At 43.9% G+C, this 26,960-nt stretch overlaps 1 protein-coding gene across 2 annotated transcripts; it reads left to right on the top strand.

Annotated features, from left to right (window-relative positions):
- Positions 1 to 2,806: 2,806 nt before the first annotated feature.
- RUFY4 (RUN and FYVE domain containing 4) lies at positions 2,807 to 26,960 on the top strand. Of its 2 annotated transcripts, none has more exons than XM_081004016.1 (12): positions 2,807 to 2,980; positions 6,953 to 7,016; positions 7,303 to 7,409; positions 11,551 to 11,679; positions 15,996 to 16,102; positions 16,831 to 16,974; positions 17,581 to 17,644; positions 18,261 to 20,267; positions 21,208 to 21,314; positions 21,793 to 21,939; positions 22,436 to 22,567; positions 25,918 to 26,960. In XM_081004016.1, exons 2-12 carry the CDS (start codon positions 6,971 to 6,973, stop codon positions 26,018 to 26,020), a joined length of 3,093 nt encoding a protein of 1,030 aa, XP_080860142.1. In that variant the 5' UTR covers positions 2,807 to 2,980; positions 6,953 to 6,970; the 3' UTR covers positions 26,021 to 26,960. The 2 variants fall into 2 exon arrangements, with proteins under 2 accessions (XP_080860142.1, XP_080860143.1); XM_081004017.1 differs by lacking the exon at positions 2,807 to 2,980 and adding an exon at positions 3,027 to 3,515.

Genomic DNA, 26,960 nt, shown 5'->3' with positions numbered 1-26,960 from the left:
ACAGCCCAGGTGGGGCTCGCTAGCTTGGGGAAAAGGCATGTGATTCCTCAGCTGGAGTGGGCTCAGGACAGTGAGGGTCACATGCCTCACCAAGCCCAGAAAGTATAAAAGAAAGCCAGCCTACTGAGCAAAGGCTAACATAGGTTGCTTCACCCATCTTTGTCAACAATGGCATATGATCCCTGGAAGTTGTCCAGAAGTGAAAGCAGCACTTGGTTCAAAAACAGGTTTTCCAACTGGATCAAGGTACCCAGGGAGTTTTCTGGCCAAATGGGATTGTATCCAGATCTCCTAAGTCCTAGTCTGATGCTCTAACCACATGGTCTCTAACACAGCACCCCCAGACACCCCCTTGGGTGCCCACAAAAACTAACTACCCTTCTCAAATTTTATTTTTGTTGTATTTGGGGGGGGTTGTCTGTTTGTTTGGTTTTTGTCTACGTTTTGTTTGTTTTGAGAAGTATAGGTGATTTGTCTGGATTTCCATATATATATATTTGTATTTTCTGGTTGCCACAACAGTTTCTTAGATTGCCAAATGGGCCCTGGGGCTCATTTGATCTTATTGTACTAAGTGGCATAATCACACTTCACCTCTGTAATATTTAAAATTTCCCTCTATTGAGGCCTGGACCTTTATCTTCTTTGTAAGAGGAGTCTAGCCAGAGGGGTTACCTCCCTCTTTTTCACTGGCTTTGAATTAAGCAGATTCCAGGCTTGTCTTTTTGAAAGATAGTCTTCTGTTTTCCCCTCTATGCCCAGAAGATGGTGCTACCATACCATGCACAAATACCGATAACTCACTTTAATGTGCAGTACAAGCAATAAAGAACATAGAAAGCCATGACAGACCAGGTCAATGGCACATCTAGTCCAGCATCCTATTCTCACAGTGTCCAACGCTACCTACCTGCCAACCACTTTGCCAGCCCCCTTCTTTTACACCTGGGCAACCCTCGCAGCTTACACAGACTTTCCTTCTCCTCCTCACAGCCTGCCCCTCCTCTACTCCCTCACAGCTGGTCCCAAACCACCCCCTTCCCTCACAAGCTGCCCCTACCCTAGGCTGCCTGCCACTCACATTGCTTGCTTGCTCCTATGCCTGCTGGTCTGTCGTCACACTGGAGTTGCTGCCACACAAATTGCAGCATGATGACAGCCTTGTAATGTTATAATATAGTCAGATAAGCTTTTTGTGGATGACAGTCCTCTTCATCAGATGTGTGAGCATGCTTGCATAGAGTCCGCTTTTATGCTCTGGCATGCTCTTTAAAAGGCAGCCTTTAAACAGCAACATTGTTAGGAGTTTAAGGTTTTAAGCCAGTATTAGGAAACCAGCTGCCCTTGAAATATTGTTGGTACTCCAACTCCTACCAGCCTGAGCCAGTAGGGACAATAAACAGGGATGATGGGAACTGTAGTTGACTGTGCTTTCCTCCTGGAGGAAACACTGGGGATACAGTGCTATCTTGCAGAGGACACTTTTCTGGATTGAAGAGTGCATGATTTATTGTGCCCCAAAGCATATCTTGGGGTAGGCTTCTCCCAGTCCTCTGGGGTATTTTTGGTACATTTCTTGGCAAATTGGGTGTACATAGATGTGCTTGACCATGCCTTGTGCCCAGAGGACTTGGCAGAATTTAACATCATTACAAAGAGGAGTCTCTCTAGGATGCAGGTGTGTATGATCTGTAGCAGCCTGAAGCGTATTTTGGGATGGGAATTCCAGTTTTTACTTTTTTATTGTGATGTTGCCACACATTCATGAGTGTTGCAGAAGCAGAATTTGGGATGAAAAGAATTATTGCTGGGCTTGAACATGAGCTTTTTTAAGGAAATCAAGTTGTTGAGCTTTTCTTGGGAAAACACGGGTGAAAATACCCCGTAAACAGGACATTGCAGGGGGCAGGCTTCTGCAAGGGAGGGGGTGCAGAACCTCAGATATTTGAGTACTTTCAATGCTTTCCAATAATAATTGGGGGGGCAGGGCCAGATTTAGGTTTAATGAGGCCCTAAGCTACTGAAAGTAACAGGGCCCTTTATATGTCCAGCTGTCCTTTGTCAACAACAAATTGTTGCTTTTTTGTGTTGAATATATGCTATATGGTAATTTATGGACCTAAAAGGTATCTAAAGCCATTTACACATAACAAAATATGTATTTTATCAAAGTTCTAGATTCAGGTAGGTAGCTGTGTTGGTCTGACGCAGTCAAAATATATAAAAAATAAAAAAATTGTCCAGTAGCACCTTAGAGGCCAACTAAGTTTGTTCTTGGTATAAGCTTTTGTGTGCATGCATGTATCTGAAGAAGTGTGCATGCACACGAAAGCATATACCAAGAACAAACTTAGTTGGTCGTTAAGGTGCTACTGGACAATTTTTTAATTTTTTTAATAAATTTTATCAAAGTAGTTGTTGAACTGAAATACAATTAAGAAGAATTATCCAGTTTTTCTTTCCTTTAAATTTTTTTGGGGCCCCCAAGAGAGTGGGGCCCTAAGCTATAGCTTGTTAGCTTATAAGTAAATCCGGACAGCTCCCACCCCATCACATGGCTACGCCCATGGCCTCGAAGTCGAGAGTCCCCCAGTCCTAGAGATATATGATGTGGGGGAACCCCAAAGCTGATTTTGGAGTTCAGTGTGACGTAATGAACTTTTCCTTCTTCTTCTTTTAGATTTGGAGCAAATGAGGAATTGGGAACTAGTAACCAACTTCGGCATCGTCGAGAGCTTCAATTTTGCCAGCTGAGGCGCGCGCGCACACACAGACACGGCTCTTTGACTTGGCCCTTCCTCTTAGGGGAAGCCTTGGTGGCTGCGCGCCCGCAGCGCCAGATGCGGAAAAGGCGCTGGCTGGAACGCCTTGCGCCAAGGTGGGCGTTGCTTCCTGGTTTCCGTCCTCAGGTACAGATCGGGAGAGGCGGAGTCTGCTTTTTCCTCTCCTGTGCCAAGGACCGGAGAGCGAAGGCAGGAGGGTGAGTCTCGCAGCCAGGCTGGTGCTTGGCTTTGCCCTAGACGAAGGACACTCACACAACGCGCCATTACAAAGTGCCGGCCCCATATTGTGACCCTAACGCCTGCGCTCGGGAGAGTGTTTACACGGGAGAGTGGAGCCCCCTGTCGCTTTCACACCACCCGTTCGCCCCGTAAACAATCTTGCACCGTTGGGACTCCTTCACTGAAACTTGCAAGAGGCTTCTCTGAAGTTTGTATCTCCGGTGTAGTCAGTTTCGGTTCCTGTGCAATTTTGAGCACCGGATAAATGCTCCCCCTCTTTGGCACAAGGGTACAAGTCATCCGGCTTTGAGAGAGAAAGAGAAAGCGTGTGTGTGAACAGAGAGAGAAAGAGAAAGATCAGCAAGGCTTTGCCCTTCTTTCGGTCCTGGCGTCTTGCTCCCTTTCCTCTCTGCAAAGCTGCCCGTCGAGGGCTGAATGCCGCGCTGTGACATTTGAATCGGGGCTTGCAAGCAGGGCCGGATTTAGGTTTGATGAGGCCCTAAGTTACTGAAGGTAATGGGGCCTTTTATATGTCCAGCTGTCCTTTGCCAACTACAAAATGTCGCTGGGTTTTTTGTGTTGAATATATGCTATATGGTAATTGATGGACCTAATAGGTATCGAAAGCCATTTGCACATAGCAAAATATGTATTTTATCAAAGTAATTGTTGAACTGAAATACAATTAAGAAGTACTGTCATACCCCGGGTTACAGCCGCTTCAGGTTGGGTTTTCTCGGGTTGCGGACTGCCAAAACCCAGAAGTACCAGAATGGGTTACTTCCAGGTTTCAGCTGTCACGCATGCGCAGAAGCCCTAAATCGCGCTTTGCGCATGCGCACCGAATCGCAACCCGCGCATGTGCAGGCACGGGTTGCAAACACTGCAGGTTGCAAACATGCATCCCGCACAAATCACATTCGCAACCCAAGCGTCCACTGTATATTAATAGTGAAATACAATTCAGAAGAAGTATATTAATAGTGAAATAATTACTAAGCTATTAAGGAGCCTATGCAACACAAAGCACTGTTGCTGTAAGTAGGTTTTATGTTATTTGTTTTTTATCTTATATTTTGGAAATGTACATCCAGTTTCCCCCCCTTAAATTATTTTGGGGGGGGCCAAGAGAGTGGGGCCCTAAGCTATAGATCAGGCTTCCTCAACTTCGGCCCTCCAGATATTTTGAGACTACAGTTCCCATCATCCCTGACCACTGGTCCTGCCAAAAACATCTGGAGGGCCGAGGTTGAGGAAGCCTGCTATAGATTGTTTAGCTTATACGTTAATATGGCACTGCTTTTAAGGCTAAACTCCAGAAACAGTAGCTTGTGGGCAGGGCGCTGCTGGATGAGGCCTCCTACCCTGCTGCGTTGACTGGAATCCAGGGGGATTTCCTCATATGCTTTGCCTTTGGGAAGCAATGACTTGCAGAGGAAAGAGGAAGCTGCCACCAGATGCCCCTGAGCTCAAACAGATGAGTCCTGAGGCACCAGGACAGAGGCCAGCGCTTAATGCAGTGCTCAGCTGAGATCCAGCCTCTCATACCAGGTATGTGTGGGAACTCCAGTCCTCTGGCTACACAGAAGGACATAGGCAGCAGTGCTCAGTGGTGGGATTTTGTCCAAGGAGGGCAGAGAAATCAGGGAAAGGGCCAAGGGGTTCCAGGAGGCAAGCTTCATCTGCCTAAAACTCTCAAATCTGCCCTGATATCTCAAGCTGAAGATCTCATGCAGACACCGTGGCTAGTTCTCAAGTTTCTTGAAGCATTATATTTGCAATTCTTTGCAGGAAAAAACCAAGTCAAAGAGGTGTCTGTGAGGCAGGGCCCACCACGCCACAGTGTGTTCAGGCTAGACCCACACCCCACGGATTCAGGAAGTAGGGAATATTCAGCTTATATGTAAGAGAATCTTTAGAACTGGGACCTATTCAACTTTTGCATGCGAGCATACGGAAATTCATGTATCTGCACACAAGACTCGTTTTAGTACCAACTGTTTTGGCAAAGGAGAGAAACAGGTAGCAGTTGCTATTGTGTGGCCAGCATTTCTCAGGCAAAGCTATGAGTAGAAAAGTGTGCTAGATGGCTGGAGAGGAATGGCATGTTTGTTTGGCTTTCTAGAGCAATTTTGGGAGTGGTGTTCTTGTTTTTCTCCTCCCACTCCAGAGTTGGTCCTGAGAATAGATGTGACTCTCTCTGTGAAATATACTCAGAGTCGCAAAGTGATTTCATGCTCTTTATTCAGCTCATAGTGGTGAGGAGGAATGAATAATGTCCCCTCACAGTATCTGCTTTATATACATTATTTACACAATGGGCTGCACATGATTGGCTAATTCTGGAATTCTACTGTAAGCCAATCAGGTTGTGGATTCACTTCTATCTGGAGCAGGATTGGATGGTTCCTGCCAACCAATCATACTGCTGCATTGTTCTAGGACCAATCAGACTGCTGCATTCTGAATCCTATTGTTCTAGGACCAATCAGACTGCTGCCTTTTGGATCCTATTGTTCTAGGACCAATCAGACTGCTACAGTTTGGATCCTATTCAACTCAGTACATAACACTCTGTCTCTCCCTCTCTCTCAGACATTAAAAGCCGTGTAAAAATACGATTACACAAAATGCATTTACAGTCTCTCTCTCTCTCTCACTCACTCACACACACACACACACACACACAAAATTTCCTTCCCCACTCCATTCAATTATTAACATGTGCAAGGGTGAGTGAGTGGGTTTCACCAGCAGTCTGCTTTGTCATAGTATTCTTAGCTGTCCTGTAAGCAATGTTGAAAAAAAAATAATTTTCAAGAGTGTGGGCAGGAGGCAGGAGGTCTGGGCCCCAGCACAAAAGACCCAAGGCTCAGGTCCCCTAGTCCACCTCTTCACCACAGCCCTGGGGGGTGGGCTTTATGGGTGAACTGTATGGAAAAAGTCACAGAGTTGCCTTAGAAAAGTGTATGCCTACATTTAAAGTATGTTTAAAACACTTCTCTCTCTGTCCCCTCCCCAGAATCCTGGGAAATGTAGCTATGCGAGTATTAAACTAAAGCTCGCATGATTCTTAGGGGGGTGCTTTAAATGTATGGAGCATACACAGCCTGGGAAATGGGGGCAATGTGTGGAGAAAGAAGCAGAAACAATGTTAGCTGTAAGCAAATGGCTGTATTGTGGGCTGGGTAAGGCTACAGAAAATACCACTAAAGTTGCAGATGACATCCTTGTGAAAGGCCTAGCCTGGGTCAATTCTGGCCACTTGAAACTAGTTGCTTTAGTTCCTTGTGTATTTAGGGAAGGAATGATTGCTCAGAATCTTGGGTCCTTTCTGGATGCAGGGAAAACGCACACCAGGTTTTTCCTTTAGCATTGCAGTAGTGCTAGTCACCATCAAATGTCATTAGCATGATATATTGCCTCCCCGTGAGCATGGTGGAGCATTGCTGCAAGTAATAGCCAACCATGTGCATATTTCCCCCTGTTTGTTTGTTTGTTGCCCAGGGTTCACTGTGGTCTAAACCACTGAGCCTCTTGGGCTTGCCAGTCAAAAGGCCGGCAGTTCGAATCCCCACAACAGGGTGAGTTTCCGTTGCTCTGTCCCAGCTCCTGCCAACCTAGCAGTTTGAAAGCACGCCAGTGCAAGTAGATAAATAGGTACTGCTGTAGTGGGAAGGTAAACGGCATTTCCGTGCGCTCTGGTTTCCATCACGGTGTTCCGTTGCACCAGAAGTGGTTTAGTCATGCTGGCCACAAGACCTGGAAAGCTGTCTGTGGACAAAAGCTCCCTCAGCCTGAAAGCAAAACGAGCGCCGCAACCCCATAGTCGCCTCTGACTGGACTTAACTGTCCAGGGGTCCTTTACCTTTAACCTTGCTACCCTTGGGCTCAGGGGATTAAAAAAGGCTCTCCACCCCTCTCCTTATGAATGGTTGTTTACTTTGTAGGCAAGCTGAGGCAGAGCTATGGCCAGCGACAAAGAGATTCTTCGTGTGGTAAAGGACTTAAAGAGTAAGTGCACATGATTTTCTTATGTGCTTCTTCCCTTTCCTCCATGTGAGCGCATGCATACAAAGCATGATCTGGGGGTGTTTCCCCTCTTGTGTTAACTATCATTTGCACCTCCAAATCTCTGGGTTCCCCAATGCTTGCAGATATCTCCCTCTTGTTTCCCAGAGGTGCTATTTTGGCTATAAACCTATTGTCCTGCCCTGCATTACAGGGCGTAGTAGGGTAGCAGGGCTGGAACATTTAACGCTTTGGAATGTGGCTTAATTGCACCCCTTTCTTTATCTAGATACTGTGACCAAGTTAAACAAAAACTACCAGGAGCAGGGACTACCGGTGACAGACGGGACTCGGGAGCTGCAACAATTCTGTGCCCAGCTGGAGTTCCTGTTGCAGGTAAGGCACCTCTAACAGACTTGGGTTGATGATGTGATAGTAGCAGACATCGTGTGAACTGCAGCTTAAGTTGGTGCACCCACAAAGTCTGCAGCATTTAACTCATGCTGCCCCGCTCTGGTGCTGCTCTTCCCACAAACCTTTTCTGCATCCTGTAGCAAAGTGCAGGTGATCCTTGAGGTTATGTCATCTTAAGCTGTGTGATAAATATCCGAGAGGGCAGGTTTTTTGTTCGTTTCTATTTTTTCTGTGCTGCAACTGCAGCCCATTAATACGAACCCAAAGGGCCTAACTTAGTTAGCTATTATTGTTCTTTCAAAAGCAAATGTATGCCCTGCCCACACAGTGCAGTCACAACGCTCGGAGCAGCTTACAAGAAGGTCAGAGCACATGGCAAGCCCTGCTGGATCAGGGCAAAGGTCCATCCAGTCCAGCAACTTCTTCTGACCATAGGCAACATGGAAAACCTGCAGGCGGGACCGGTACGCAGCAGCAGTCACCCTGTTTGCAATTCCCAGCAGCTGGTTTTCTTTTTTCTTTTTTTAAATGATATTTATTAAAAGTTTAACAATTACAGAAAAAAGAAAAAAGGAAAACAACACAAAATTTAACAAGACATACATTACAATACATAAAAAGGAAACCATAAAAAACAATACAACAATATAACAAAAAAGAACACTAAAAATCCAATATTCCATATCTTTATCTTTCATTTACTTGTTTCATCGACCTCCTCACACCTCCCTTTTTGTATTCTAGTTCAATTAATTGTTTCAGCAAATTCTTTCCATCTTTCTCAATTTTTGTTCTATAATTTATCTTAACAGTCTAACCTATTTATTAACTCAGCAAATCCTTTCCATCTTTAACTGTATTCTATCATTAAATTACCTTAATTTATTTTAACCTTATCTTACCATAAAAAGCCTTAAAACTTAAAACTTAATACTTATTTATACATAACTCCTTATATCATTTCTACTAAAGCCAAGTAGCTTCATTCCAACATTTTTCCTAACACTCATTAATTTTACACTAATTCTCAAAGTGAATTTTTAAAAAACTTTCTTCCAATCTTCATCCAACGTCTCTTCTTCCTGGTCTCGGGTTATGTCAGTCCTTTCTATCCATTCCATCTAGTCCATCAACCTGGTGATCTTCTGTCCGAGGCTCTTAAGTCTTTTCCATGTCCCTTCTGCAGATCTTCTTCTTGTTTATACCTGCACTTTACTTTGTCTTTTGCTGATCTTATTCTTAATTTCCTTCCTTTCTCATTGAGGAGTAGGTCTCGGGGAGACTCCAACCTAACCATATCTTCCTCCCCCCTCGGCAGGTCAGCCCATTCTCCGCAGTCAGCACTGTAATCCAAAAAATATTTATAGGCATGTTTCAAAGTCCCTCCAAAGTTAAGAACCCCCACAACTCCAGACTCCCCCTGGCCCAAAACCATATCCCAAAAGCTGAGACATCCCTGCATAGGGGGGTCCATCCAACTTCCCATCTCCAAACCAAACAGTACTCCATCTCTCCAAATCTGACTTTCTCCAGATTCAGTCGTCAAAGACAGCAACTTACGTTCCGACAAGGCCTCGGGTCTCTCCATTTGTGTTACTTGAGGTTCAACAACAACCTCCTCCATTATCTTCTGCACTTGCCCTGTCAAAGCAGATTCCTGGGTTGGTTCCTGAGTGGTTTCTATATAAGTATTCACTGTTTGTCCAAAATTACTGACTGCAGCAGTCATCAAATCCATCTTCTCATGCAGCTGCTCCAACAAAGCATTTGTCTTGCAAAAAGCAAGCACCAAAACTTCTTCTAAGCACATTCTTATCCAAGGTCAAAGTCTAGTCTCACGATCCTTAATCTCCACAGCTGTGGAATTCCCCAGATCAACTCCAGCAACAGTTTAACAAGCTCCCTCTAGAGGAGACAATTTCTATTTGTATCCATCTTTTGAAAGCAGGTCCAGCAAGAAAAAAAAAATTTTAAAAAATTACTTTCGTTTTTCAAATATTTTGTTTCTTTTAAATGCAAAAGGCAACATTGGAATCAATATGTTTCTCTTTTTTAACTATCTGTCAAAAGACGTTTCATTCACAGTCGATGAACTTCCCCAAAACGTCTGTCTCTGACACCCCGTTCCCAGGTTCGAGATGGTGGAAATTTATCTTTCTTTACTCTCTCTCCTACAGGTTTAAACAATCTAAGATCCCCCCCCCCCCTTCTCCTGCTTCCAAGAGGGGTTTTGGTAATTTTAACTGAAGGAAATTTAGTCCTTTATATACGACTTTCCAGACTTTAGCTTGCAAAATTTTTGCTTCAGTCTATTTACAAAAGCGGAAGGCGGACTTCCTGTTTAGAACCTTCCCGCTTCGGTGCCAAATTGAAATGTTTCGTAGTCCAATTTTCCGTTCTACTCACGGGTAGTTGTTTAGAGTCCAATTGTCCACAGGAAAAAGTCAGCGCTCTCCGGCAATGGCTGTGCGGCTTCACTCCATAAAAGTAGCAGTCGATTCAAAACACCGCGCCACTCACCCCACTTCGCTTCGGGTCCCCTAAAAAGGGTTTCCCCGCGAGTAGGGGAGGCGCTCTTGGTGTCAGCCGAATCCCACGTTCCCAGGCTTCCTCCGCCTGGGATTTTTGAAGGGTCTCCGCCTTCGCCGCAGCGGCAAGACCCGATTTTCGCGGAGCGGGTTCCTCTCGGTCAGAGGAACTCCGCCATTGCCGATGGCGCTAACCCGGAAGTCTCCCAGCAGCTGGTTTTCAGAGGCAAGTCAACAATTTAAAGCAGTAAAACATCCACATGAGCAAACCTGGACCCTAAGATCTTGGAAGGCTTGAAAGTGTGATGGGTGGCTACTGTGAAAAGGGCCTTTTTGGTGGATGCCCCTCCCTAGAGAGACTGGTCTTGAGCCTATCTTAGCCTCTTTCCAGTGGCAGGGGAAGTCTTCATTTTCTCAGGCTTCTTGGATCCATACACTTTTAAGCCATGGAACCTTGCAGTGGTGGTGCTCTGTATCCCCTTCTGTTGTTTTACTGGTGGCAACTGAAACATTTGTGTAACTTCTTGTTGCTTTATTGATTGGTGTTGCATTTTAATTGGGGGGTTTTAAATATACAGTGGTATCTTGGTTCTCAAACTTAATCCGTTCTGGAAGTCCGTTTCAAACCAAAGTGTTCCAAAACCAAGGTGCGCTTTCCCATAGAAAGTAATGCAAAATGAATTAATCCGTTCCAGCCTTTTAAAAACAACCCATAAAACAGCAATTTAACATGAATTTTTCTATCTAATGAAACCCTTGATCCATAAAATGAAAGCAATAAACAATGGACTGCAATCACACAATCAATCAGTAGCTGAACTGGGTTCCACACAGTCACAAAAACACAAAAAAGAGCCGCAAAAACAGACAGACCTCAGCGTAACACTCAAAATGGAAGCGTAACACTCAAAACTGAGCACGTTCAGCTCCTGATAAAAGTTCGCAACCTGGAACACTTACTTCCGGGTTTACAGTGTTTGGGTTCCAGGTTGTTTGAGTACCAAGGTATTTGAGAACCAAGGTACCACTGTATATAATTTTATTAAGTTTTCTGTTTTACAATTTAAAATACTCATTTTACATCCTTAGGATATCAGTGACTTCCCTTCTTCTCTTTCCATGGTTCATTTTACATACCATAAATCCCTGCATATTTTACAAAAAATATACAGTGGTACCTCGGGTTACAGACGCTTCAGGTTACAGACGCTTCAGGTTACAGACTCCACTAACCCAGAAATACTACCTCGGGTTAAGAACTTTGCTTCAGGATGAGAATAGAAATCGTGCAGCAGCGGCACAGCGGTAGCGGGTGTCCCCATTAGCTAAGGTTAAGAACAGTTTCAGGTAAAGAACAGACCTCCGGAATGAATTAAGTTCTTAACCCGAGGTACCACTGTATACCATTCAGTATTTCATTATCACATTCATCAAAACTTGTTTACACTGTTGAATTTATCTTAATGCTGCCAGCATTTTCAGCATGTTGCATTTTAATTGTTGGGTGTGGGATACAAATACTACTGCAAATGAGTAAATAAAAATTAACAATGCCATTATCTTTGCTTTCCCTCCACTCTGCTTGGTCATTATAGTATGATCTGAAAGAAAAGAGAAATCTCTTTGGGCAAAGGAAAGATTACTGGGACTTCCTAAGCCGAATCCTGACCAGACTGCACAGTGGTGTTCATGCAGGGGTGCAACATGTCACCTCCCTCGACAAAGTAAGATTGGCTGATGCTATTAATGGTATCGTCACTATTATTTATTCAATTTGTTACTCATCCTTCACTATGTGGTTCCAGGGCAGGTTACAACCATTTTAAAATACAATGCGAAAAACAGTTAAAACAGTCAAGAGAATGGGGTGGATCCTCAAATTTGCATCTTGAGTTGTCAGAGGCCAGAGCTGCACCTTCAGTGTATGACAAAAACTACACAATAAATGTTCCAGATGCATCTTTGAGGGGATAAATTTCCACAACTTGTGAGCATTGGGGGCAGGAATGGGTACATGTGTATACACAAGGGCCACAGAAGGAAATGGCTATAGACCGATTTCTGAAGACAAATGGATTACAGAAAATATCCCAAGAAAGTAAGTTAATGCTGAATTATAAAATATCTGAACAGGAAGTAGAAGGTGCCATTCAAAATATGCAATTAGGCAAATCTCCAGGACCGGATGGGCTGACTTCTAGATATTATAGATCTTTGAAAGAGTGGTTATTACAACCTTTAAAGGAAGTCTGCAATGAAATATTGGAAGGGAAAAGGGCACCAGAGTCTTGGAGAGAGGCGTACATTACACTTATACCGAAGACAGAGACTGAAAAGACTCAGCTTAAGAACTACCGCCCCATATCGTTACTCAATGTGGATTACAAAATTTTTGCAGACATTTTGGCCAAGAGATTGAAAAAAGTATTGATGGAAGAGAGTCATAAAGACCAAGCGGGCTTTCTCCCGGGAAGACACTTATCCGATAATTTGAGGAATATAATTGATATTTTGGAAAAACTAGAAGTGAACATAAATACTAAAGCAGTTTTGATATTTGTGGACGCGGAGAAAGCTTTTGACAATATTTATTGGAGTTTTATGAAGAAGAACCTACAGGGGATGGGGGTAGGCCAAGGTTTTGAAAACGGTATAAGTGCAATTTATTCAGAACAAAAGGCTAAACTAATTGTAAATAATGTGGTGACGGAAGAATTTAGGATAGAAAAAGGGACAAGACAAGGTTGCCCAATTTCCCCATTGCTTTTTATATCGGTCCTGGAGGTTCTGCTGAACATGATTAGAAGGGACCGGTTGGTTAAAGGTATACAGGTCGGAGCCAAACAGTACAAATTGAGAGCATTTGCAGATGACTTAGTATTGACGTTACAGGAGCCAGAATCTAGTACTAAAAGAGTTTTAGAACTGATTCAAGAATTTGGTCAAGTTGCAGGATTTAAGTTGAATAAGTTAAAGACCAAGGTTTTAGAGAAAAATTTAACACCAATGGAGAGAGAGAGGTTTCAGAATGAGACAGGTTTAACAGTGGTTAAGAAAGTTAAATACTTGGAGATTAACATGACAGCAAAAAATGGGAATTTATTTAAAGACAACTATGAAAAATGCTGGGCTGAAGTGAAAAAAGATTTAGAAATTTGGTCAAATTTGAAGCTTTCACTGCTTCAAATTTGCTGCGGTAAAAATGAATGTATTGCCTAGAATGTTGTTTTTGTTTCAAACACTGCAAATTGTGGACAAAATGGACTATTTCAAGAGGTGGCAGAGAGATATTTCTAAATTTGTCTGGCAGGGCAAGAAGCCTAGAATAAAATTTAAAATATTAACAGATGCAAAGGAACGAGGTGGATTTGCCCTGCCAGACTTTAAACTTTACTATGAATCAGCAGCTTTTTGCTGGTTGAAAGAATGGTTGCTTCTTGAAAACACTGACATTTTGGATTTAGAAGGGTTCAACAATGTATTTGGATGGCATGCATATCTGTGGTATGATAAGGTCAAAGCACATAAAGCATTTAAAAATCACATTGTCAGGAAAGCATTGTTTAATGTCTGTATAAGATACAAGGACTTATTGGAAAATAAAACTCCAAGGTGGTTGTCACCGATGGAAGCAAAAGCTCTGAAAACTCAATATGGAGGCCAAATGGCCGAAATATTGGGAAATTTTGGAACAAGACGGAGATAGACTGAAATGGAAGTGTTTTGAGAAATTAAAAAACAAAGTGTGAGATTGGCTTCATTATTATCAGATAATGGAGGCATATAAGTTGGACAAGAAAATTGGTTTCCAGGTGGAAAAATCAAAATTAGAAACAGAACTATTAGAACCCAAAACTAAGATTTTGTCAAAGATGTATAACTTGCTGTTGAAATGGAATACTCAGGATGAAATGGTGAAATCTGCTATGATTAAATGGGCACAAGATGTCGGACATAACATAATGATGGCTGACTGGGAACAGTTATGGACCACAGGTATGAAGTTTACGGCATGTAATGCCTTAAGAGAGAATATTATGAAAATGATATACAGGTGGTACATGACCCCAGTCAAGCTTGCAAAAATTTATCATTTGCCCGATAACAAATGTTGGAAATGTAAAGAAACTGAAGGTACATTCTTTCACCTTTGGTGGACGTGCCCAAGGATTAAGGCTTTCTGGGAAATGATATACAATGAATTGAAAAAAGTATTTAAATATACCTTCTTGAAAAAACCAGAGGCCTTTCTCCTGGGCATAGTCGGTCAATTGGTGCCAAAGAAGGATAGAACTTTTTTCATGTATGCCACAACAGCAGCAAGAATACTCATTGCAAAGTATTGGAAGACACAAGATCTACCCACTCTGGAAGAATGGCAGATGAAGTTGATGGACTATATGGAACTGGCAGAAATGACTGGCAGAATCCGAGACCAGGGAGAAGAGTCGGTGGAAGAAGATTGGAAGAAGTTTAAAGACTATCTACAGAAATATTGTAAAATTAATGAATGTTAGAACGATGTTGGATAGAAATTAAGTGGTTTCCAGCTGTAATGCTTTAAGGGAATATGAAAAATGGGTTGTTAAGAGGTAAAAATCTAACGTTACTATTTTAAGACCAAAGATTAGGACAAATAAAGAGGGTAAGGATTTGCTGAACCAACAAACTGAACTGGAATACAAAAAAGGGAGGTATGAGGAGGTCCGGGAAACAAGCAAATGAAAGATAAGTGATTGAAAGATTGAATTGTTTTTAACTATTTTTATTTTGTATTTTTCTTTTTTCTTTTTCTATTTTGTAATATTTTGAAAATCCTAATAAATATCTTTTTTTAAAAAAAGGAATGGGTACATGTGAAGAACTGGGGAAGGAGAAAGGGGGACATGGGCATAGCCAGGGGGCAACTGTCCCCCCAATCAAGTAAATAAAGAAAAATACTTAACAAGCCAACCAACTGCATCACAGATAACTTGGTTCTGTCCCCCTAACATAAAGCCTGCCCCCCCCCCCCCAGTTACGCCCATGTCTCCCTTTCTCCTTCCCCAGTTCTTCACATGTACCCATTCCTGCCCTCAAAATAAATCCTGGCTACGCTCCCCACCCAGAGGTACAATGTGATGGCACTGTCTCTTGTCAACAGGGTCTGCCTGAGGCAGTGCTTCTCATTGGAAGGAGATCCTGCAGAGCAGGGACCAGGAATCAGGGAGATGCTGCACATCATTTGTTCTAGTGATCAAAAGGATGCTCATATTAACAAGGGCAATCAGCCCTTAGGGGTTATTTGAAAAGGGAGCCTCTCCTAAATCTGGTGCCTTGGGCTGGGTGTGGCTGATGGGAATTGTAGTGCAAAACATTTGGAGGGCACCAGGTTGGGGAAGGCTCGAGTGTGCCTTACACGTGGGCTGTTCACATATTCTTTCACATCTTACTGTGCTTTATGCAAAAATAATTTAAGAATACAGCACTGTTTTTCAATGTTAAGAGCCATACACCCATAACAGGATAGCTCAGTTGATACTGGGATAGCTCAGTTGGCAGAGCTTTAGACTCTTAATCACAGAGTCATGGGTCTGAGCCCCACACTGGGCAAAAGATTCTTGCATTGCAAGGGGTTGGATTGAATGACCCTTGCCGTCCCTTCCAACTCTACAGCTCTGTGTTCTATGTTTGTTATCTACAATTAAGCACATGGACATGTATTTCTTAGTGGGCTGTTTTTAATGAACCACTAAGGATTGCATAGCAGCATATATATTAGTATAAACAGTATATAAAAGAACTGCTGAATAATCACAGGGAAATCATGCCGTATTTTCAGGGCTGGCCCTAGCATTGGGCAGTGTGTGGTGACCGCCTCAGGCAGCAAATGCAGAGGGGCAGTGGGCATAGCCCTTTGGTTGTTCCTCTTGAACCCCAAACCCAGAATTTATGCCAGGCCAGATGGGGTAGAGATGGTGTCAATAAAGAATCACCTAATGAATAGGGCAACTCTTGAAGGCTTTCCCACCTTTGAATGTGAATCTGTTTCCCTTGGTAGCTGAAAACAGCCGTGGGGAAGGGCCGTGCTTTCATTCGTTATTGCCTGGTCCATCGGCAGCTGGCGGAGACCTTGCAGCTTTGTTTCATGGAGCCAGAAGTCATCAGGTAAGAGCTTGAAGGTGAAAGTGGCATGGCAGTGGGAGAGGAATCTGCGATGCAGGAAAACAAGGTTGCACACTATCCTCATATAGTGCAAAGGAAGAGGGCAGAACGATGGGGAAGTTGGGATAGCACAGGGATCTCCAAGGTGACACTTGTGGGCACCACAGTGCCCTGAGATGCACACACACACTCCTGGTAGCTGCCAAGGCTCTCTGTCCCTCCCAGTTTTTTATTCTTCAAAATAGTAAGACTTATATGGCTTAGACAAAGTTAGAAGGTGGTTGTTGTTATTATTTTCCATTCATTCATTCATTTAACAATTTATAAACCACCTCCCAATAAATATTTCTGAAACAGCATGCAACAAATCTTTTAACAATGCATAGTAAAAATGGAATATATAAAACATTTTTTTAAAAAAAACTTTAAGATAACTGCATTACAAAATTATGTATGCATTTATATGAGCCAGCTGCTTTTCTGTCTCTGCGTTACTTGTTTTGAGGTTCATGTAGGTATTTTTCCCATTGTTGCTGTCGTCGTTTGGTTTAGGGTGGGGGAAGGTTTGAGCATCGCCAGTTTTCCTCTGTGAGATGAGCATTTTGTGGCACCCAGGACATTTTCTTAGATTTCCAAATGTGCACCTGGGCCCCTAAAGGTTAGAGTCCCCCAACACAATGAGTTTGTTTAAAGTCTCTGCTATGTATGTATTTATGGTTTGCTCTTTGCAGTGAGTGGTACTACGCACGCAGCCCTTTCTTGGATCGAAAGCTGTGGACGGACATCTTGGGCTTCCTCTATGAGCTGGATGGCATGGCCTTTCACCTGGCCCTGCGCAGAGGAGACCTGGATGCTGCGTGGCCCGTGGTCTCTGAGTGAGTAGCAGGCGCTGCGTATTTTCCATGGATGCAGATACAGCCTCCCCACTCTGAGCTTTCTGAGTAAGGCAGTCAAAGGAAGTGGGCGAGGGGAGGGGCTTTGTTGCATGTTGTCACCAGCAGAAGGTGCTCTTCCCTCAAAAGTTTTCACACCAGAGCATTTGGTTCAGGTCTTGTTCTGCCACTGCTAAGCTTCTGTTATTTTGCAGGCAGCTTCACAGCATAAAGCCACGGAAGTGGTAAACCTCATAGAAACAGAAAAAAGTACTGAGATGCAAGCTCTGCACTAATAGAATCAGTTCATCAAACTAAAACAGTGAAAACAGCCATACAAATGCTAAAAATAACAAAACAATTTCATAAAATTGGCCTTCCATAAATGACTGGGCTACACCTCCAGGAAAGCCTTCCTAAACAAAAATGTCTTCATTTATGCACCTAAATATCATCATGGGAGACACCTGTCTGATTTTGGTTAGTAATTGATCCCAGAGAGCTGGAGCTGCCAAAAGCCCACTTTCTAGTACAGGCTAAGTGTATCTCTGGATGCTAATACTGATATCATCAGCATCCTTGCAAATCCGCTGCTTTGATCTCTTCCAGGGTTTTGCCACGATGTTCCAACCCAGCTGCTATGCACTCCCAGCAGAAGGAAGCATCCTCTGAGGTACATATTCCCCACTTCCTTGCCTATCCCGTTGCAAAATACTTCCTGCCCTAAGACCCCAGCAATGATTTTGGATCACTGGTGTACCTTGAGAGCTTTTCCTTTCCCTGACATGAAAATGGATCTAGAACCTGCAACCCCTTCCCAGCCCAAACACAGGAGGGCTGTGGTGGTCACTCGTTCCCCATTCCTGGTTTAGGAAAACGTGTCTTGGTGGTGGTATGGGCTGTAGCCAATCAACACTCTCTACAGCTGGCTTTTCCTCACCTCAGATGTGCAGAGCCAGTTTTGTGGAGCTCACACTAAGAGAGGAAAGGGTACATTTGTATTAAACACTCTGGGGGCACTTCAAAACCTGTCCTCATTACTTTACAAATGTTGTGTCTGTCTTTATCTTACCTCGCATTAAAAAGCGAGGGGGCTCCTAACTTTGCAAACCTTAGATTGTTGTTCAGCCTCTTGTTCACTTTTTTCATTCACAGTAGTTTAGAGGCCTTTATTCCTGGCTGTGAACCAACTTTTGAATCTAGCACCCATTGATAATACTCTAATTTCCTAGGATCCAGCCTGATCCCATCACTCTGTACCAAACAATTTATGTGTTTGTTGACCATAGGTTGGGAACTCAAACAGGGACTGCGGGAACCACCAAGGGGCCACCAAAGTTCATGAGAGCTCGCCAAGAACCACTAGTGACCAACATGCTGTTGAGCCAACTGCTGATGATCGACTCAGTGCTGGGCTGGAAAACTCTATGGAGAAATGGGTTGGGATCTGGAGAAGCAGGAAGAACAGTCTGCTGCAGATGGGTGCTCTCTTGAAGCTGAGTCATTTTATGGAAGCGGATCCAGCTGCTGGCAAGGAGGTGCAGAAGGGAAATGGTGAGCTGCAGACCCAAGTGGAGAAGCTGAGCAAGGAGCAGCCAGGAAGCATCTCTTCCATCGAGGAACGGTGTTCCCTGCTTCATCAGACAGATCACTGCCTGTGTGGAAAGATGGAGAGTCCACCTACTGAAGGTGACACCAAGTGGAAGCAGGACTTCAAAACACTGATGTGGGAGCTTGCTGCTTTGCGAAAAAAATTGGCCCAGCAACAAGAGGAGAATGCATCTCTGAGACTAGCCCTTTTGGAGGAAAACCAGCTTCTGAAAGAGGAGCGGGCAAAACATGAGCAGCAACACAAGGAGAAGATGGATGAGCAGGAAAAACAGCAGCAGGAGTTGGCCAAAACCATCAAGGCCCTCAGGGAGGCAGAGGACAAGGTTGCCAACCTGACTAGCGAATGCCAGGAGGCCTGGTCCAAGAGAGATGCCGCCGAGAGGTCTCTAGAGGAGGCAGAGCAAAGGCTGAGTTCTCAGGAGGCAGAGAAGAGGAAGCACTTGGCAGACATTGAGGCCCAAGAGTTAAGGCGCCAGCAGCTGGTCTCTCGGTGTCAGGGCCTACAGGAGAAGCTGAAGGCATGCGAAGAGAGCTTGGAGAAGTGGGAAGCCCAAGCGGTAGCTTGGAAAAGCCAAGGTGGCCAGCTGGGAATGAATGAGGAGCAGCCAGAAGGCATGAGCTGCAGGCCAGCAGAAAGGGAAGAACATCCAGCCATGTTGGAATGGGGTCCTCTAAAGGGGAAACTGGAGAGGAGCCTTGCTGAGATACAGGTACTAGAGAGGGAGAAGGAGACTCTTATGGAAACTCTGGTGTCCCAGGAGAAAAGTCTGGTGTTTTCAAAACTAGAGGTTCAGGACCTTCAGAAGGAGCTGTCGGCATGTCAGGAGCATGTTGCCACTCTCCGGACATCTCTGGAGGAGCAGGAGAAGGCCCTAAGGGTCAAGGAAGAAGCAGCTCAGGGTTTGCAAAGAGAGTTGAATAGCCAGTTGGCTCAGCTACAGGACGCCCTGGGGAAAAACACTACGCTGGAGGCTCATTTAGAGGAAGCGGCCAGCAAGAAGTCTCAGCTGGAAGCCCAAGCTGTTGAGGAGCAGGCCAGGCATGAAAGGACTTTGCAGGAATTAGGGAACCAGCTGGGAACTTTTGAAAAGGAGGTGGCCACACTGCAAGAGGAGAGGCAGCAGCTGCGGGCCACCTTGCAGCAAGCCCTCAAAGAAAGAGAGGCCTTGGCAATGCAAGCTGAGAGCATGGCTTCTGCTCTGGACGGACGGACGCAGGAGGCTACACAGCTTCGGAACGAGCTGGAGGAGCTCAAGGCCACCAGCAAAGCACAACAGACATCCTTGCAGGAGACAAATGAAGTAGTGGCCTCAGCCCTCAGGGGAGAGTGCCTACAGCTGAGAAATCAAGTGGAGCAACTGGAGCAGGAGAAGATGTGGGCCACAAACATTGCGGAGCAACTGAGTGAAGACTTGGAGCAGGGCTGGGAATGGCCCAGGGAGGAAGGTGCTCTACAGAGGACATGGCCTCCTTCTGTCACTGTGCTGGACTCGGCCTGTGGGGCCAGAGATGAAAAGGGCAGTGACCTGGTCAGGAGGAGGGGCATTGCTGAGGAAAACAGCCATGGAGGAGCAGGGTCACGGCCAATGAACACAGAGTTTCTTCAGGTCGATGGGCTGCAAGATGCGGCAAGTCCTGTCAAGAAAGGGGCCGGTGCTAAGCCTAGTGCAGAAGCCCATGGGAAGGTAAGGGACTCATGTTCCATGTACAATGTGAAGATACATGATAGTTGAGAAATGGTGTGCTACTGATCCTGACCATATGGAGGCACTGCCTGCAACTGGCATCCCTCTTCTCCAGTGAGAGAAAGTCTGCGGAAGGGGTAGCCAATTTGGTGGCCTCCAGAAGTTGTTGGACTCCAACTCCCATCAGCCCCAGCCAGTGTAGCCAGTGGCCAGAGATGCTGGAAGTTGGAGTCCAGCCACATATGGTGGGCACCATGTTGACTAGCTCACATGTATGGCAAGTCAAAATAACTATGAAGTTTGAGTTTTATATGTCATGTGCTGAACTTTTAAATTTGGGGTGAATCTAGAGTTTCATCTAGGACTCAGATTTTAGGCAATCCTCAAATTTATGTGACAAAACTTGAATTTCAATACTCAAATCTGGAAATTGAAACTAAACATTTGGTCTCTAAAAACCAATCCCCTAATTCTGATTTATTTTTTCAAAAATAAAATCAAACCGTTAACTTAAAAGCAACGTTTTTCTGTAGCATTATTTCAAGGGGGGGGGGAAACATTGGAGACAGGAACAAACAGTGTGTGTATCAGAAAAAAGTAAAACCATTTTTTCTATGCAAAGTCCTGGTGTGCTGGTGAAGCTCCAGGCCAGAAAGTATTGTGAGCAAAAATATAGGCTCATTTAGAGTGCTGGGCAAAAAAAGCAGCTAAGTAAGTTCTGGAGTTTAGCAGTCCATTACCAATGGCATTTTCTGAAGGAGTGCTGCCCCAGCAACTTCATTTTGCAGATGCTGCTACAGCCTTGAAAATGCAGCTGTCGAATTTGAAGCCTTGGCAATACCCCCACAGTTGCATGCTCCTGGGTCTGTGTGATCTCTCTAACTGGGACCCACTGATTTTCTATTGTGCTTCCCCCCCCTCCCTACCTGATTCCCCTCAGTGTCTAACTCACCATCTGAAGAAAATGACGGCTGATGTGCAGCAAGCAAAGCAAATGTTTGCTGCCAAGGAACAAACGATGATGCAGCTGATGGAGCAGCTGAGCCGGTGAGAGCATGAGCCTATTTCGTTGGATGGTAGGTTTAAGGGAAGGACTGTAGCTCAGGGAGAGAGGAGGTGCTTTGCATGGAGAAGAGTTCATATCCCATCTCTGGTAGGACTGGGAAGACCCCTGCCTCAAACCCTGCAGAACTACTACCGGTCACTGCACTGAGATAGATGGACCATTGGTTTGACTTGGTGTAAGTCAGTTTCCTGTGCTTCTATAAAGCAGGGATAGGGAATTAGATCTGGCCAGTCACCTGTCAATCACCTGATGTCATAAAATGTCAGGTGATTCAGCTGCAAAGAAAGAATTGTTAGTGCCCTTCGTGTGCTCCAGGTCCTGTGTTAAGGAAATGCTGAAGAAATCATATATTATCAAACTCCAGGATTCTTTGAAACAGGCCATTGCAATTAAAGTGGTTCGAAACAACAGATGTTCACAGTGTGTATGTATTCAGTAGTTTCCTTTCCTCCTGCTTAGGTCTCAGCAGGAAAAAGAACAGTTGCTGCTTTTGCTGGAGAAAAGCCGACAGGAATCGGAAGAGAAGGAGAAGAGGTACAAAGGGGAGCTGTCAGAACAGGGGGAGACCATTTGCAACATGAAAGGAAAACTGCTGGAGTTACTACGGTGAGTAAACTGAGTCCATGAGGAGCAGAGGAGAAGGGAGCCGCACTCCCTTCATGCTGCTGGCTTTGGAAATGCAGACTAGGCGACTGGGGGGAGGGGACCCCACAAAGATCAAAACACACTAGATAAGCTAGAGACCAGCCAGAGTCTCATCTTCCCAGCTGGAATCCTCAGCTGCAGCGCAGTGATAAAGAGCAACACACATACAAGCACCACAGAATAGCAATACAAAGCGTAGTATTCATTTTATTAAGATCAATACAACTGCAATCTTATGTATAGGTTCCTGGGAGTGAGCTGCATTGGTACTCACTTCAAATTGCATAGGGTCAGCTTGTAAAACACATTGAGTGCATTTCTTGAATTGACAATGGGCTACAAGAGATGATCTATAATTCTTTAAAGGCTCCATCTTTTTTCATGGGCTGGTGGCGGTCATTAGCTGCCTATAGAGCTAGAAAAAGTAAATTTCTCTGTCCTCCGTTTTCTTCTTCAGGGAAAAAGATGCCCTGTGGCAAAAGACAGAAGGCATTGCCTCCACAACAGTATCCCCAGCTCCTCAGAACCCAGGGGTGTGTGTTCAGTGCAAAAAGGATTTCAGGCTCATGTCGCGCCGATACCAGTGCAGGTAACGTCTGTCCTATTGTTGTTGTTGTTGTTATTATTAATTAAATTTATATGCTGCCCATTATCCAAAGATCACAGGGCAGTTCATAACATAAAAATACAAAATGAGAACACAAAATACATGATAAGAACAAGAACAAACCAATAGCCCCTCTCCCACAAACACATTTAAAATGACAGGCTGTTTAATTAGCCAAAGGACTGGGAAAAGAGGCTGCTTGGTTCAATGTAATGAAGGCGCCAGGCAAGCCTTCCCAGGGAGAACATTCTACAAATGGGGAGCCACTGTATAAAAGAAATAACTTGTGTTCAGTGTGGAGGACCAAGTGTTCAGGGCTGGATTTAGGTTTGATGAGGCCCTAAACTACTGAAGGTAATGGGGCCCTTTATATGTCCAGCTGTCCTTTCTCAACAACAAATTGTCACTGTTTTTTGTGTTGAATATATGCTACATGGTAATTTATGGACCTAATAGGTATCTAAAGCCATTTGCCACTGTTGCTGTATGTAGGTTTGTTTGTTTTTTTATCTTATATTCTGGAAATGTACATCAAGGTGTTTTTTCTTTTAAAAAATTTGAGGGCCCCAAGAGAGTGGGGCCCTAAGCTATAGCTTGTTTAGCTTATACATAAATCCAGCACTGCAAGTGTGTCAAGGATAAACAGAACTTTAGCCAGGAATTATGCTTTTTCCTCCCCCTGTTCTGTTTTTCTGCCCTACTGGATCCCACAGCATGTGGGAAAAGGGGGCTGAACCAGAGAATGGCCCTCCCCAGTGAAGAATACCCCTACAGATGGGTCTCTTTGGTCAAAGTGAGAATGTGAAAGCATCGAATGACGGAACATCCCAGTGTGTCCTTTTGCATGCGGGGACTTCTGGAGAGAGCTGACGTATATCTCCGTTGGTAATATTAGATAAGTTATGCATATCGTTGAAGGGCACTCAGATGCAAAAAGGGGTGATCATTTTTTGAGATTTAGGCACCATGCTTCTGTTACTACAGCCTCAATTTGCATTAGCTTTTTAGGCAGCTGCACCACAGCTCATATTCAGTTTCTGATCAACTCGGACTTTTCACCTGAAACAAGTGAATAAGCACATCATAAATTAAGTGGCAATACCCTAAAACCACACTCTCATATCCTCTCCATCTCAAAAGCCTCTTTTTGTATCTTTTTCCTTGTACCATCATCCCATAGTGTGAGAAAGCTAGCTGTCAACAATTTCAGGTGCCCAGGCTGTGTCTCACGTGATGTTTCCCATTTCTCGTCAGTTGTTCCCATGCTCGCTTGTGAAAACCACAATGTCTTGTTTTGGATCATGACTTCTCCTTTCTGCAGCTGTTGTTACTAATGAAGGGTCTCCAGCTCCCTAGCAGTTGAAGAGGGGTGATGCAGTGGCAGGGCCTAATTTGATGGGACACACATCCCCAGTCAGATCTATCATCTCTCTACTTTTTAAATCTCCTGCCCTTGCCTTTAAAAACTTGTATAAACTCTTTGTTTACAGGGCAGCTGGATGCTCTGCAAGTTCAGTGCCGGTGACATGCCAGCCACCTGCCATCTTATTGTGTCTAGAGGCATCTATAGACAGGCCCTGTCAATGATCCAAGAGGACCAGGCCACTTCCAGCTTTTGAGACCCCTAGTCATAATGTGTGTAGTGCGTTATCATGACTATTCAGAGCAGGTTTGGATTTTTAGCCCTGCCCTTTATGTCAGGTTGTTACAGTTTGGGGATCGAACTGGATAGTGAACTTTAAATAACAGCTTTGCTCTGCTTGCCAAAATTGATCAGGCCTGAAACGCACAGCATAGGATGCTTTCTTCGGAAAAAGGAATGCAAGGATATAAAGATAAACAAACAGACCAAAACCTGAGGTCTTCCTTTGCAAGGGAATATATGGACAAAGAACCAGACCAAAAATGAAAGTCCAAAACTTTGTTGCCTAACAAAATGTTACACAGCTTTGGATATTCTCACCCTTGTGAAGAAAAACACTGTAAAGGAGAAACAGAGATTAAAGTGAAGGCATTACTCAACCTAGCACACTAACCCTAATACACACACACACACACACACACACACACACCAAGGAGTGAGGAAGTAAGTACATCCAGAAAAGAGTGTCCTGGCAAAGGAGCCTGATAAAATTAGGAAAAATAAGTAAGGCAGGAGAAAGAAGTGCCATGGTCACATCTTTCCCATAGAATCCATAAAGCCAACTGACTTGTGAAAACAGCATTCTTCTCTGTCAAGATCCAGATTTAACTTGTCTTGAAATTGTTCTCTCCACTTGCATGGGAATGTCCTCCATTTGCATAGGCCCACAGCTTCTGCATTTTAAAAGTAGCAGAATGCAGATTGCTTGCATCACAGTTCACACGCACAGCAAATCTTGTTTGCTTCTTATCCCTCTGTAAGGGAAATCTCTCTCATGCAGACACACACAGAAAGGTAACTGTTCCATTCTGGTTGCCCTGCTGTCACTAGAGCTAGAACTATTTCTTAGCAAATGTTGCTCTTTAAAGCTCACGACTTACATTTTCAGTCCAACTGGGTTAAAAACACTGCTTACTTAATTTCAAAAATAAAAGGACAGAACAGGATTTGAGAGATATGATACATATTTTTAAGAAGCATTATATAAAGCATAAGCATACATGTCGTTAATAAACATTAACAAAGTGGTTTCCTGTGCACACTCACTCTTTCGCTTTCTCTTTTTTTAAAATATAATTTTTATTAGTTTTTTTAACATATCATTTTCAACAGTAATTAAAAATACTTTTAAATCTTATTCAAATTTTTGACTTCCATCAATCCTGTCTGAAAATTTTCCAATCTAATCTCTCAGTATGCATTTCTTATTCTCCCTATTACATTTCAAACTCATAACCAATATCTTTATCTTTTTATACTTTGTAACACTTCGTATATTTCTCCTTACAAAACTTCTTGTAATCCTACTAGCATAATTTGTTGATTATAGTTGCTCTTCAAATAATTCATATACTTCTTCCAATCTTCTGTAAATCTCTGGTCCCGCAGGTTTCGAATCCTTCCTGTCATTTTGTCCAATTCTGCATAGTCCATTAATTTTGTCTGCCATTCTTCTTTCATCGGAATTTCTTCTTGTTTCCATTTCTGGGTTAATAATACTCTTGCCGCAGTTGTTGCATATAAAAACAATTTAACATCTTGCCTATTAATATCCTGACCTATAATACCAAGTAAAAATGCTTCTGGGTTTTTTAAGAATGTGTATTTCAACATCTTTTTCATCTCATTATATATCATTTCCCAGAAGTTCTTTACTTTTTTACATTCTCACCTTCTTTCGCTTTCTCAGGTTGTGTCGGAGCATGGTGTGTCACGCCTGCTCGGTGAGCAGCGGGCACAAGGAGCGCTGCTGCCTCCCCTGCTACCAGAAGAGAAATGGCCAGGGCACCTGACCAGACTCAGAGGGCTCAGCAAGGCAGCCCATTCCACCCAGTGGTACAGACACTGCAAGTCCAGAAAATGGCTCCCTCCCTGAGTGTCATGTGGGAATGGATGTGACTTCTGTTTGGGCATTGGTTGCAGGCTCCTCCAAATGAAGAGGAGCGTATGGTGGCAGTCAGGGACATCGTAATGATAAACGGCTTAGAAATTAAATTTGTATCAGGGATGACTCTAAATATTCAGTGGGTTCCAGTGGTGTAGGAGAATCTCTCATTCTTTCCAGATCCAACACTATTAGTTAGAAGTCTGTTTTTATCTGGTGTTTCTGTGAGGCATGCAGCCAGGCACTCAGATTCAGCCATTTGCCTTCAGCCCCTGCAGCTGAATATTTCCCAAACTTCTCCTTTGCGGGATACCATGTGTTGACTCAGCAAACAGTTGCTGTGGTTGGTTTGAGGTGCTGGGGACAGCAAGCACATGAAGCATGGATAAGGGCATTGTCCCAATGAACTTGAGTCCATCGTTAAAGTTAAGCATATGGAAGCTGGCAAACATGGGATCTGAAAGTGAGCGACTTCATGAGCAGTTGCCCTGTTCTCTCTCAGCAGCATCACAGAAGGAGAAATTTTGTGGGATAATGCTGTGGCTACGCCAAATTCCCAAGCTAGCCCAGGGAAGCATTTTGCTTCCTACTGTACTGTTTCCTACTGCAGGTGGTGGGAACTCCTAAGGCAGCTGGGAAGATGACTGATCAGGAAGAATTATGGGAGGGGAGGAGTCCCCATCGCCACCATGGATGGCAGGTGTCATGTCCCCAGTTCACTGTACTTTATTTTTACTCTGAAGATCACTATTGGAAACTGGAATCCATAATTGAATCATGTAATTGCTGTGGAAGAAATGATTATTTATGGGGTGGAGCATTCAGAAATTAAATCTTAAAGAAAATCA

This window comes from Podarcis pityusensis, assembly GCF_964106645.2.
Source record: "Podarcis pityusensis genome assembly, chromosome: 1".
NCBI classification, from domain to species: domain Eukaryota; kingdom Metazoa; phylum Chordata; class Lepidosauria; order Squamata; family Lacertidae; genus Podarcis; species Podarcis pityusensis.
The sequence above is the reverse complement of the archived record's forward strand: the minus strand, read 5'-3'. Positions and strand labels throughout refer to the sequence as shown.